This window comes from Arvicola amphibius, chromosome 9 (assembly GCF_903992535.2).
Source record: "Arvicola amphibius chromosome 9, mArvAmp1.2, whole genome shotgun sequence".
Classification (NCBI taxonomy): Eukaryota; Metazoa; Chordata; class Mammalia; order Rodentia; family Cricetidae; genus Arvicola; species Arvicola amphibius.
The window spans coordinates 102,352,506-102,365,469 of NC_052055.2; the positions used below are offsets into that span (position 1 = coordinate 102,352,506).

At 51.0% G+C, this 12,964-nt stretch overlaps 1 protein-coding gene across 4 annotated transcripts in view; it reads right to left on the bottom strand.

Annotated features, from left to right (window-relative positions):
• Positions 1 to 12,964, bottom strand: part of Cdh23 (cadherin related 23) — a 331,360-nt gene that overhangs the window by 23,580 nt on the left and 294,816 nt on the right. For all 4 annotated transcript variants that reach the window (XM_038342224.1, XM_038342222.1, XM_038342223.1 and 1 more), the window contains 6 exons: positions 8,562 to 8,783; positions 8,093 to 8,212; positions 7,109 to 7,289; positions 2,636 to 2,769; positions 2,099 to 2,308; positions 691 to 798 (listed from right to left, as the gene is read on the bottom strand). In XM_038342224.1, coding sequence (XP_038198152.1) covers positions 691 to 798; positions 2,099 to 2,308; positions 2,636 to 2,769; positions 7,109 to 7,289; positions 8,093 to 8,212; positions 8,562 to 8,783 — 975 coding nt within the window. The remainder of the gene's footprint in view (positions 1 to 690; positions 799 to 2,098; positions 2,309 to 2,635; positions 2,770 to 7,108; positions 7,290 to 8,092; positions 8,213 to 8,561; positions 8,784 to 12,964) is intronic.

The following is a 12,964-nucleotide window of genomic DNA, read 5'->3' on the forward strand; positions in this document are numbered from 1 at the left end:
TTCCAGAGATGATGGGATGGTTCAACATACATTAATCCACAAATGCAATCCATCACATGAATGGACTCAGAGCCAGAGAAGTCATATGATCATCTCCACAGATACGGATGTGACGAAATGACATCTCTTCATGATAAAATCAACCATCTTATCATGGATGAGAGAGGGGCTCACAGGGGACTGTTGCCAGAGGTGGGAGTGTTTTTTTCTTCAGTGGTGTAGCCACTGGCAAGTTGTTTGTACTCCAGTTCACAAACCAGATGGGGAAACTGAGGTACTAAGGTACTTAGAACCTTCAAGTGCAGGCCTGAGTCCCGTGGGCATGCACACCCATCTGTGGTTTGGGGAAGGGGTGTCATCTGGCATTGGCTGAGTGTTGGCCCTGGGCCAGGCTCTGTATTGAGGACTTAGGGACACAGCGTTGAAGACAAAAGGGAGTCTGAGAAAAATGAATTGGCTCCAGCACATACCTGTGGACAGGAGAACTCAGATCTGAAGCCAGCATTTGCTAAGGCAGATGTGCGCTTTTAAGCCTCTGGCAGGCTGCCACCCTCTCTCCAAAGGAGAGGTGCCTCTCACTCTTACAACTCTCTCACACACTCTGCTTTTCTCTTCTTCCCCTCCCTCCCTCGTTCCTTCTCTTCTCTCCATCTCTCACCCCCATCCACCCTCAGTCTCTCGTAGCCTTACCTTCCTGGCTATGCGTGGGTTCTCCGGGTTGTCCTTCACAGAAACTGTCAGTCTGTATTCTGGGATGCGCTCTCGGTCCAGGGGCCGGTTGACAGTGACGATCCCTGTCTGGGATGTGCCTGGCTGGTTAGATGAGCTGGCAGCTCCCCACACCCCCAGAAGCCCACGCTCTGCCCACAGTTCCTAGGTGGCTGGGAGTACCTTCCCCAGAGTGCCTAGCAGAAAAGGGCCACAGGAGGGCACGAGGATCTTTCCAGGGTGAGGGTAGGTCAGTGATACTAAGTTCTTGACATCCCCAAAGAGGGGACCTTCCAAGGACCCTGGATGTCAACAGTCTACACACTCTCCAAAAGGCCAGGAAAGAAATTCAGGTGAACGGTGAACTGGCTCAACTAATTACAGTTTAGGGTTCACGTGTGCCCAGAAGCCGCCTTTGGGGTTGGTGGCTGATGGAGACCAGAAAACAGCTGTCCAACAAAGCCAAAGGGGGCTGCTGTCCTGGACTGGGCCGCTCACTTAGACTGGGTTCCTGTATTGTGCACCACACTCCACATGAGTAGTGCTGGGTCAGGGAAACTGTGTGCTGGTGGACACAGGAGACCCTCCCTGGTGCCTGTGAACACAGCTACAACCAAATGACGGCCTTATTGACAAAGGATGAGGCCAATTCAGTTTCTAATGCCTCCCTTAAGCTGTTTAATGAATGCTGATGGGGTGCCTCTACTGGCTGGAATTCCCACAACCTGTTCTGGCTCTAAGAGGTGACTTTGTTTTTTTTTTTTTTTGTTGTTGTTGTTATTGTTTTTTGAGACAGGGTTTCTCTGTGTTGCTTTGGAACATGTTCTGGAACTAGCTCTTGTAGACCAGATTGGTCTCAAACTCAGAGATCTGTCTGCCTCTGCCTCCCGAGTGCTGGGATTAAAGGTGTGATTAAAGCCCGGCTTGAGTTTATTTTGAGCAGATTTTTCATCATACTTTGTTGTCTTTCTTATTTATTTATTATTTATTTATTTATTTATTTATTTATTTATTTATTTATTTATTTATTTATAGGCAGGGTCTCTTATAGCACAGACTGACTTCAAACTCACTATGGAGCAAGGATGACCCTGAACTCCTAATCTCCTTGCTGCTATTCCCCAGGTGCTAGGATTATAGATGTAACACCGCACCAAGTGGAGGCTTGCTTTTTGAGTCAGGGTTCTTATGAATCCCAGACTAGCCTTGCACTCACAGCAATCCTCCTGCTCAGCATGGCAAAGGCTGGCCAGGATTTGGGTGCACACTACCACTCATGGCTTCTCTCTTCGCTTTAGAACTGCGGCTGCTCCAGCCCTGGGGTCTGGACCCAGGAACTCCTCTCCTCGGTGAGCCTTTAGTAGGAAGTACGTGGGGGCCCCGACCCTACCGTGGCATTGATGAAGAAGGCCCGCTCTCGGTTGCCGGCAGTGATGTTGAAGGTGAGGAGGGCATTGCAGCCGCTGTCGGCGTCGCTGGCCAGGATGTGGGCAACGAAGCTCGAGACAGGGCTGTTCTCGCTGATGGTGACGTTCATGGGAAGGTTCAGCAGCACCGGGTCATTGTCGTTGATGTCCAGCACGCGGATTCCCACCAGCATCTGGGGGAAGGGAAGAGTCAGGGGTGGAGTGACAGCAGAGGAAGAGGGGACAGAGACAGAGACAGAGGAAGGTTGTGGAGGGAGGGGAAGATGGAAGAAGGAAAACAGTCGAGCAGAAGGGGAGGAGAATGTACGCAGTGGCAGGTTGGGATCAGGGCCAGAGGTCTAACAGGAAAAAACAATCTCTTCAGAGGGGATTAGAGGGGAGAGTCCCGGAGAGCCAAGGACCCCAAGACTAAGGCGTCTCTGGTTTCGTGGGGCCAAGGGAGTCAGTTTGCGGGCATTCAGTGTACAACAATGGATGCCATGGAACTGGGCCAGACTTACCGTGGAGCTGAGAGGCGGTACCCCTCTGTCTCGGGCACAGATGGTCAGGTTGTAGAAGGCAATGGTCTCCCGGTCCAGCTCCACATCCTTTCGGACCCTTAGCACACCCTCCACGGGAGAAATCACGAACTCCCCTGGAAGCCATCAAAATAGGCCTGTGTTAGCTTGTTCCAACGGAGAGCCCCCTTCCTTCAACCAGCCTTCCTCATGAATGCCAGGGCCAGCTGAGGTATGCGCCCTCCTGAGGCCCCTTATGGGCATAATGGGAGCGTGGCCCTGATAGCCACATGTGTATGTAATTTGTGACCAATCAGCTTCCCTCCCCGGGCCTCGAGCTGGTCAGAGGGTGACCCAGGTGTGATAGTTATGTTGAAAAGCAGGGGTGAGATTTCTTTGTTTTTCTCTGTTTTGAGGCAAAGTTTCACATAGTCCAGGCTGACCCTGAATTCCTGACCCTTATGCCTCAACGTCCCAAGTGCTGGGATTCCGGGAATGTGCCACCACCTCTGGCTTACGGGGCTTCCATCCTACGCTACACACTCTCCCTGGCTCCTTATGGTCAGAAACTCACAAGGGTATTTTAAGCACTTTGGAAAGTGTGTTCTAGACGGGTTAGAAAAAAAAAGCCCAAGGTGAGCTGTAATGGCGTCTGGAGGCTGAGGTCACGCCTGGGCTGTGTCACAGCAGAACGTTACGCAAGTGTCTAGGTGGGCCGACACACAGGAACCAAAGAAGAGCTCGGCCACCTGACCTTTACTTTATGCAAATAACATCATCGGTATTGCAGAGCTGGCTGTTTGTTTCTTCCTAGAAATCTCTTTCCTTTTGCTATAGGTTTTTGTTCTGTGACCACACTTCCTCCCTTGGTGTAGGAACATGGCTGAGAAGTTGGAGCACTTGCCACACAAGCATGAGGACCGGAGTTCGGGTCCTCAGAAACCCCTGGAAAGGCCAGGAGGCTGTGTTGTCCCACCTGCAATTCCAGCCTCAGAAGGCAGAGACAGGAGGTCCCCTAGCACAGGCTGGCCAGCATATTGGCAAGTTCTGGGTTTGATTGACAGAGCCTGCCTCAATGAATAAGGTGGCAGATGGCTGGAGGCTGATTCCTGGCATCGCCTTCAGGCCTCTGCATGCGTGTGCACACGTGCACACGTACACACACCCACGCACTAGAAAGGGAAGCCCCCTCCCAGTTCCTTTGTCTCAGAGTTCTTTGTCTGGTGGAGATAAGGACCTGGAATCACCCTGGGCTGGGACGGTCAGCCTGCTGTCTCTAGTCTCCCCAGCCTCCACTGCTAGCAAATACGACTTCCCAGGTAGGAAGTCTTGTGAGAAGGGAATGCACCTTCTCTGCCATAAAGGAGTGCTATTGCTGTGAGCTCCAGCTAGCAGGTTGGTAGGATGAGGGGCCCTGGTTAGCCCCTGTCTGGAGCCCCCAGCTGGAACTCGGGGAGATTTTCCAGGCTTGTGGCAATGCCATTTTTAACCCTGAGGTTCAGATCTGGACCCAGCTGAGGGGCCAGGTACTAGTGTCTAACGCAAGAACTCAGATTCGCAGATTCTGGCCTACCCTGTGGCTTGCGCTCTTTAGAGAATGAAGCTAAGGAGGCAGATAACAGTGTCCTCTGTGCTTTCAGTGTGGTAACGGCAGAACTGAGGTTTGAGTCCGCTAGGACTCGGAGGCTTTTTAGATAACACGCCTCAGGACTAGAAGTTTGGGAGAGAGTGGGGTGGGGGGACAGGGATGTGAGGACTGAAGGGAGCCAGTGGAGGAAGTGGGCGCCTCTGTGGAAATGGAGAAGGGTTTGGGGCTCTGGTGAGAACCTGAGGAATGGGTCATTTCTCCTCTGTACATGCTTCCAGGAACTGAGCTGGGGAGAAAGCCATCCCTCTTCCTTTTGGCTTTTCCTTGAAACAGGGTCTCATGCTATAACCCAGGTTTACCTGGAATTGGTGGCAACCCCCTGCCTCAGTGCTGTAATACAAGTATGACCCACCACCCAGCCTTTTCTCTTCCTCTTAGCACTTGGGGCCCAGGCCCACAGTAGAGATCATTGCTTGGCAAAGATAGAGGCCTAAGCACTCTGGTGGCTTTCTTTTTGGCCTATCTCTCACGACCTACGGCACTGCCACCTGTCTCCAGCTTCTGCCACAACAGCCCTGCTACCCGCCTACAACTGGGATTTCCCACCAGCTCTTCCACTCCCAGGCTCCCTAAGCTCCCTGGCTCCACTCCTGCCTAAGGCTGAGGAAGCTGTAGAAGCAGGATTTCCTGTGCTTTTGGCTCCAAGAGCTCCAAAGCATGGGGATTCCCTTTCTTGGGGTTTCCCAGCCCTGTTGACACCCTGCTATGTGCTGGCAAATGGCTTCCCTTCACACTGGCAAAGGCAGGGGAGACCTGATCACCCTGAAAGGCTTGGGGGAACAGACCTGGAGTAGTAGTGGAAGTCTGGCTAGACTCCCCCAGTTAGATATTAGTCTCCTCAGCAACTAGCCCTGGCCAGAACTCCTGACCGCCCCCATCCCACACACTGGGAGACAAGAGGCCACAACCTTCTGCCCAGTTGTGTCTGGGCTACAGTCTGATTCTTCCCAAGGCTTGCCTTGATTGACCCATCTGGAAAATGGGCTCCCAGATAGGCATCCTCTCAGATTGGGCTGGCAACAAAGCAACTCTTAATATAGGAGGGGGATCCTGAAAGGGAGGTCCAATGTTCTCTGGGGGACTGAGATCTTGCAAGGAAGATAGAGAGGTGGGCAAGGCCTCCTAGGACGGCTTGGTCAGAGGTGTAACTGGGAGGTACCAAGTGGGAGGAAGGGTTGGTGGTAAAAGTTCAAGTAGGGATAGCATGTTTCCCAATTCTTTTCCCCCAAGAATTGATGAGGATTGTAAGTGCAAAGGTCCTGAGGTCTGAGCATCTCTGGTAGGCTCAAGGAACTGCAAAAAGACTGTGTCTAGTGGGAGTCTGCATAAGAGAACGAGGGGAAGGAGATGCTTTCTGTATGGCTTTGAGGACCACTGGAAGGACCTGGCACTTCCCCAGTGAGGTAGACACCCCGGGGCCTTTGAGAATGGGAGGGACAGGACTTGACAACGGTCTTAAGGAGTTCACCATGGTTCCTATGCCTGGGACCTTTCGGAGTGAAAGTGGGGGGGTCAGTTGAGAGCCGAGCCACAAACACGTGGGCTAGAGATTGGGTAGGTGACCTGGGGTGGGGAGCAGGCCCTGCAGGCTCAGGCTGCAGTGACCTTTGTGCTGAGTGGCCTGGGTGTGTCCCTTTATCTGCTGTCGGGACACAGACACAGCTGGAGTCTGTCTACATTTCAGTTTCCAAGATGAGTCCTGGGTCGGGGAGTGGTGAGGGGATTGAGTGAGGGAGGGAGAGATAGAGATAGAGATAGAGAGCACCTGAGTCAAGTCACATCCCTCCCTTAAAGCACCATAGCGTCTACCTCATTCTGTAAATACCAAGAGTCAAGATGGCATCACTTCTTCGCCTCCTCTTCTTGCTCAAGTTCACACCAGACACAGGGCCTTTTTGACAATCCCATCATCCTTCCACGCAAGCTTGGACCTCAGGGCCTTTGGGCTGGATGTTCTCTCTGAGTGTCTATTCCCCCACATGCCCACTTGGCTCATTTCTCTTCTGTGTCCCCTGGCATCTGACCAGCACATAGTAAGCCCTTATGAATAGTCCTGGAATACTCCACTAGAAAGCAGGATATTTTTACAAATATTTGATATCTGCTTTGGGTCTTCAGAATGGGGAGTCTGGCACCCCATGTGGGTGACTAGTGACTGCTACAGCCTCTGCCTCTTCCCCACTACAGTGAGGCCCCCTTCTTCCATGGAAGTTTTTGTTTTGTTTTGATTGATTAACCATGCCCCTGAAATTCCTGCTTTAGCTAACACATGTCTTGAGAGAAAGTGTTCTTTCAGGCTCTGGCCTCTGAGCCAGGTTGGCAGCCATGCTAGCTATGTAGGCCTTTTGGTTTTTACGGTTTGGGGGTTTTTGTTTTTAAAGACAGGAGTATCTTTGTCTGGTATTGAACTCAACTCATAGAGATCCACTTGCCTCTACTTTCTGAGTGCTGGAATTAAAAGCATGGGTCACCATGCCCAGCTGTGTAGGCTTTTGTTGGGTGTCAGAGACAGGTATTCAGAGAAGCCCAGTGCTCCCCAAATGTATACCCTGGGTTCTGGGGTCCTGAGGGACATGTGGCGAGGAGGCTTGCCTTCCTCCATCTGGGTGTTTCCCTAGAGAGCTATGACTCTCCAAGGCTACCAGCCTGTGCCCCACATGCCATGGCGTTCTCCTCATAGCCCTGTGACAAAGGCATGTGTAACTGAGGCCCAGAGAGGGAAGGTCACACAGAGGTTGGTGGACTGTGTGGCAGACTCCCTCACCCCAGCCCTGAGCAGGTGAAGGAAGGTCATGCCCGCCCCACTGACTAGCGCAGGCCCCACTTACCCAGTGGGTCTCCAGCCACAACACTGTACTCCACCTGCCCATTGGGACCCGAGTCCCGGTCGTGGGCCAGGAACGTCCACACTCTGGGCCCTGGCTGGCCCTCAGTGACATCAAATGGTCCTTCATAGTCTCGAGGGAAAGTGGGCACGTTGTCATTGATGTCATTCACATTCACAAGCACCTGAGACAGCAAGCAGCTTAGCCAGGATTGGCCCCAGACGCCTGGGGAACCTCAGCAATTGTACCATCTGGTGCCCATAGCCATGGGCTAAGGTGGGTGCTGTACAGAGTAACAGGGTGGGGGGCAGCTAAACGGTGCGTGTGTGGGGTCTGCTTCAAGTCACCACATACATTTGTGTGTGTGTGGTGGTGGTGGTTCTGGGAATCGAACTCATGACCTCGCACATGATAGGCAAGTACTCTACCACTGACCTTCACCCCAGGCCTTGGGGGGTGGGGGGACACAGAGTCTTTCTACATAGCCTGGGCTGGTCTTGAACTTGTACTTCTCCTATCTCTACTCTCTGTGTATCTTTATGAGCATGACCGATTGACACTACCACCATGGCCTCTCACATGGCTCCCTTTGCTCCTCCTGTATCCTGAACCATACCTTTCGTTCATGAGGAAACAGAAGCTCAGGAAGGTTAAGAGATTTGTCCAGGTTCACAAAGCCAGGAAGTGAAAGAGCAGGGACCTGAGTCACTATTAGCTGGACCAGAAGGCATGCTTTTCCCATAAGGGGTGGGGGTGGGGCACGCAGGTATTTTCACTCATGTGCTAGACACAGTCACAGAGAAGCTAAGTGACTACCTCACGGTAACACAGCAAGTCTGGACAGGCTGCTGAGCTGGCCATGAGCCCTTGCATTCAGGCACTTCCTCCCAATAGGCATTTCTCCTCCTTCCCCTTCTGCCATGGAGCCCCCTGGGTCCTCTCTGTTCTCCTTCATCTCCACATTGGGGTTGTATTTCACCTACATACCGTGGTAGTGGAGGTTAGGCGGTGGGACAAGATAGGACACTGGTCTGTGGCAGTGACAATCAGGGTGTAGCGGCCATGACTGATTTCATAGTCTAGCTCCTTAGCAGCAGTAATGACACCCTGGGGACACAGGAAGTACAAGGGGAGGGGTGATGAGTGATGGCCCTGGGCCACTCTGGATTATACCAAGTAATCCCTGACATCCTAGCCACAATTGCTGTGTCTGTGCCTACGACAGACAGCACTAATCAATAACAGCACAACTGAAGGCAGATAGGTCCTATCCACTAAAATTGCCCCCCCCCATCGTGCTGTCCTCTCATGCTGCCCCCACCCGTCACTCCGTCACCTGGCACTCCAATTTCCTTTTAGTCTATGTTTGCTCCTTATGCCTTATGACATCACCAAGATTCCCACCAAGCCCCAGAGAGACTTTGCCCCGTCTTGGACCCCACCCCCAGCTGCTGACCGTGTGTCTGTTGATCCGGAAGGTATTGATGATGTTGCCTCCTACGATGGCATAGGTGACTGTGCCATTCGGCCCCTCATCCAGGTCCAGTGCCTGGATGGTGATAAGGCTGGTGTTGACTGTATCCGGGCCCTCATCCAGCACCACCTCATACTGTGGCTGCTGGAACACAGGTGCATTATCATTCTCGTCCACGATGGTCACGTACACATGGGTGGTGGCCTGGAGAGAAGAGCATGGTCAGGCACCTTGGTTATGGGAGCCAGAGAGGATCAAGGTGGATCCAGATGGCTATTTGGGTTAAATTCACTCAGCGTGATCCATTATAGGTTCCAATATAGGGAAGACAAGAAGAGAGATGGGTTGGGGAGGAAGTCACAGATAAAGCTCAGAGGCTTTGTACTCTTCTGTGCCCTGACCCAGAATAAAACACACGTGTATGCGTGTGTTGTGGTGAGCATTTGCTGAAAGCAGTCAACAGATTAAAAGCAACATTCTCTCTCTCCTCTCTCTCTCTCTCTCTCTCTCTCTCTCTCTCTCTCTCTCTCTCTCTCTCTCACACACACACACACACACACACACACACCAGGTAGTCACAGACAAGATGTAAGATACACAGGCACAACAGATAGGTACCAGGGCCTGACCAGATACACACCAGATACCAGACAGGCCAACAACCACAACTACAGACACACAGACAGCCCACAGAGAGAAGTGGGGAATTCAAATTTGGGCTCTCTCTTGGTCAACTTCTTCAAGAGCAAAGCTAGTTTTCATCCCTTAATGTGACATAGACACATTTGGCCACTCCCTCTGAGGTTTCTTTAAGCCATGCGCCCAATCAGGAACCTGGAGACAGGAACTAAAGCAGAGACCACGGAGGAATGCTGCTTACTGGCTGGGTCAGTTTGCTTTCTTATATAGCCCAGGCCCAAATGGTAGCCCCCCCCCCGCCCACCCATAAGCTGGGCTGGGCAAGAAATTGCCCCACGGGGATGGAGAGATGGCTCAGTAGTTAAGAGCACTGTCTGCTCTTCTAAAGGTCCTGAGTTCAATTCCCAGCAACCACATGGTGGTTCACAACCATCTGTAATGAGATCTAGTGCCCTCTTCTGGCCAGCAGGCATGCATACAGGCAGAATACTATATACACAATAAATAGATCACAAAGATTAAAACAAGAAGAAAAGAAATTGCCCCACACGCTGCCTACAGGCATCTGACATAGGCGATCCCTCAACTGAGGTTGCCTCTTCCCAGATGATTCTAGCTGTGTCCAGTTGATAGAAAACTAACCAGCCCAATCGTTAATCTGAATCTAGGATCACCTAAGAGACAGACTTCTGGGCGTATCTATGAATTTCTATATGGGATTGAGATGGGAGAGCCGGCTCTAACTGGGGGCGGCACCATTCCATGAGTCGGGGCCCTGGACTGACTAATAAAGAGAAAGGGAGCTGAGCACCACCATCTGTCTCTGCTTACGAACTGTGGATGTGAGCAATGGCCGCAATATGAGCAGCCGCCTTAACCCCCTACTGACACAACTTCCTAGTCATGGAAAGCAAATCCGTACAGGAGCCTCTAAAATACCCAAAGCTCAGCATTTCTCCTTTAAGTTGTTCTTTCAGAAGGTGTGTGTGTGTGTGTGCGCGCGCGCGCGCGTGTACACACACAGGCATATGCATGTTCAAGTGTGTGTGGCAGGAGAGGTCCCTAGTAATTCTCCATCACAATTATTTTTTTAGCACTAAAACTAAATATTTATTCATCAGTTAGTTTTTCAAGACAGGGTTTCCTTGTGTAGCCCTGGCTATCCTGGAACTCACTCTATAGACCAGGCTGGCCTAGAACTTGGAAGTCCTCCTGCTTCTGCCTTCCGTGTGCTAGGACTAAAGATGTGCACCGCCCCCGCTCTGCGGTGATTTGGGTCTTAATTGAAATACATCATTAGCAATAAATTATCAAAAGTTGGATGAATTTATAAGTGAATTGAACAATACAAAGTAAACACCTTCCAGTTTTACTTCCTGTGCATGTAGATGTTTAAAACACAGATGCCTGGGGCTCACCATTGAGTCATTGCTCTAGCCCCTTCACCTTATTTTTTTTTTGAGATGTAGTCTCTCATTAAACCTGGAGCTTGGGCAGGGAGTGGTGGTGCGTGCCTTTAATTCCAGCTTTTGGGAGGCAGCTGTGCGCGGATCTCTGCATTCAAGGTCAGGCTAGTTTACAAGAGCTAGTTCCAGGACAGGCTCCAAAGCTACAAAGAAACCCTGTCTTAAAAAACAAACAAACAAAAAACCAAAAACAAAACAAAAAACCTGGCACTCACCCGTTAGGGCAAAGAGCCCCAAGGATCCTCTTGTCTCTGTGTCCCCAGTGCTGGGATTACAAGTATCAGGTGTTTTCTTTTGGGACACCAATCAGCTAATAATGGAGACTCATTAGTTTGGAACACTTGGCCTCAGTTTAGCTCTTTTCTGGCTAGCTCTTGTAATTTAAGCCTGTTTCTCCTTAACGACCATTTGCCTCGGGGTCTTTTACTTTTTCTTACTTTCTTGCTGTCCTTCGCCTGACTCACGGACAGCTGCCTGGCTTCTGGCCCTGGGCATGCCCCTCATTCTCTCCTCTTTTCCTCTTTTCTCCATCTTCCTTCTTCTTTCTCTCCAGCCTAGATTTCTCCTCTTACTTATCCTCTCTGCCCACCAGCCCAACCTATCCTTTTCCTGCCTCGCTATTGGCCGTTCAGGTCTTTATTAGACCGCGGCACAAACATATTCCTTAGAATAAACAAATGCAGCGCATCTTTGCCTAGTTAAAGTAATATTCGATCACAAGTATAGGGACAGGCCACCACATCCCACTTCTTAGGGTGGGTCCTTCCAGGTCCTCATGCTATGTGACAAGCACTTTACCAACTGGGCCGTCTGCCCAGCCCTCCCTCGAGGATTTTGGTCTCAGCTATATAAAAGTGATAAACCATCACTGGGTGTTACTGTGAAGTACGGAGGCTGGAAGAACCGCAGAGAGAGCTGGGTGAGGGGAAGTGAGCAGGCCACCGCCATGGACACACGGAAGACAGGTGGTATGAACAGGGCCATCCACACAACATGGCTGCAGACTTTTTTTTTTCTCTCAGTGCATCTGGCCCTGGAACTACGTGCACAGGGATCCCACCATCCTGATCCCTGACACTATGCTTGTTCTGTCCTCTATCCTTTAGCCAGGGACCACGAGGAGGTCAACATTCTCCTCGGCACTCACCACAGGTCCCCATCGGTCATATCTCTTCAGGCAGTGTCTACGTTCAGGTCTGCCACTCAGGAGGCCAAGCAGTAAACAGTCTTTTCATGTCTGTCCTGTCGAAGGCACTCAATCATAGTGGGAAGCTGGGCCTGTGTTGGACAGGCCTGCAATAGTCAGATACTTGAGAGGCTCTGATCACAAGTTCGAGACTGCCCTGTGCAACTTACTGAGACGTTGGACGAGAGAGGAAGAAAAGGGTGGTGATCCAGTTTGGCGGCAGAATACTTGCCTAGCATGTGTGAGTCCTGGGTCCAATGCCAGCACCAAAAATAGGGTGAATATGAGGATCACTGGGAGCTGGGATACCCCTCAGTTGATAGAGTACTTGCCTAGAATGTATGACTCTCTGTGTCTGACTCAAAACACAGGGCATGATAGCACATACCTGTAATCCCTGCACTCAGGAGGTAGAGGTAGAAGAATTAGAAGTTCATAGGAAGGTCAAGGCTAGTCTGAGCTTATGAGAATCTATATCTATATATCTATAGAGGGCAGAGGGCGCGGAGTTCTGCACTACTATAATCCCAGCATGCGATAGGTGGAGGTCGGAGAATCTTGAGGCCAGCCTGAGCTACACAGCAACGCCCTGCCTTAAAAAGCTAAAGCCCTAAAAACCACAAACCCCCAACACAAACAAAACACAAACCAAACAAAAATAAGCAACCACTTGTAAATTAAATTAAAAAAAAAACAGAATGAAGTGAGTCTAAGGATAACTGGGCACCAGTGGGCAAAGCCCTGGGGTAAAGAGCTATGGGGCATGCCAACAGATGTGGCTGCCCGTCCTGAATTGGGAAGTTCTAGCCTGGTGAATGCCTTGCTGCGTTTCAGGTGTGTTTGCATGCAGGCACAGGTGTACCAGGGTATACTCAACTGCAGTGCATACAAGCGCAGAGAAGGCCAAGCTCCCTCCCACTTGCTGAACTCACTGTAGACTACAGATTTCACTTATCCATCCTTACACCCACACACCCACCCATTCCTTCCTTCCTTCTTCCTTCTGCAGCAGGAACTTAACCCTGGATTTGCTGGAGCCAGTAGAAACAAAGTTCCGGCCTCCAGACTGTGCGAACTGTAAATCAGGCCGGGTT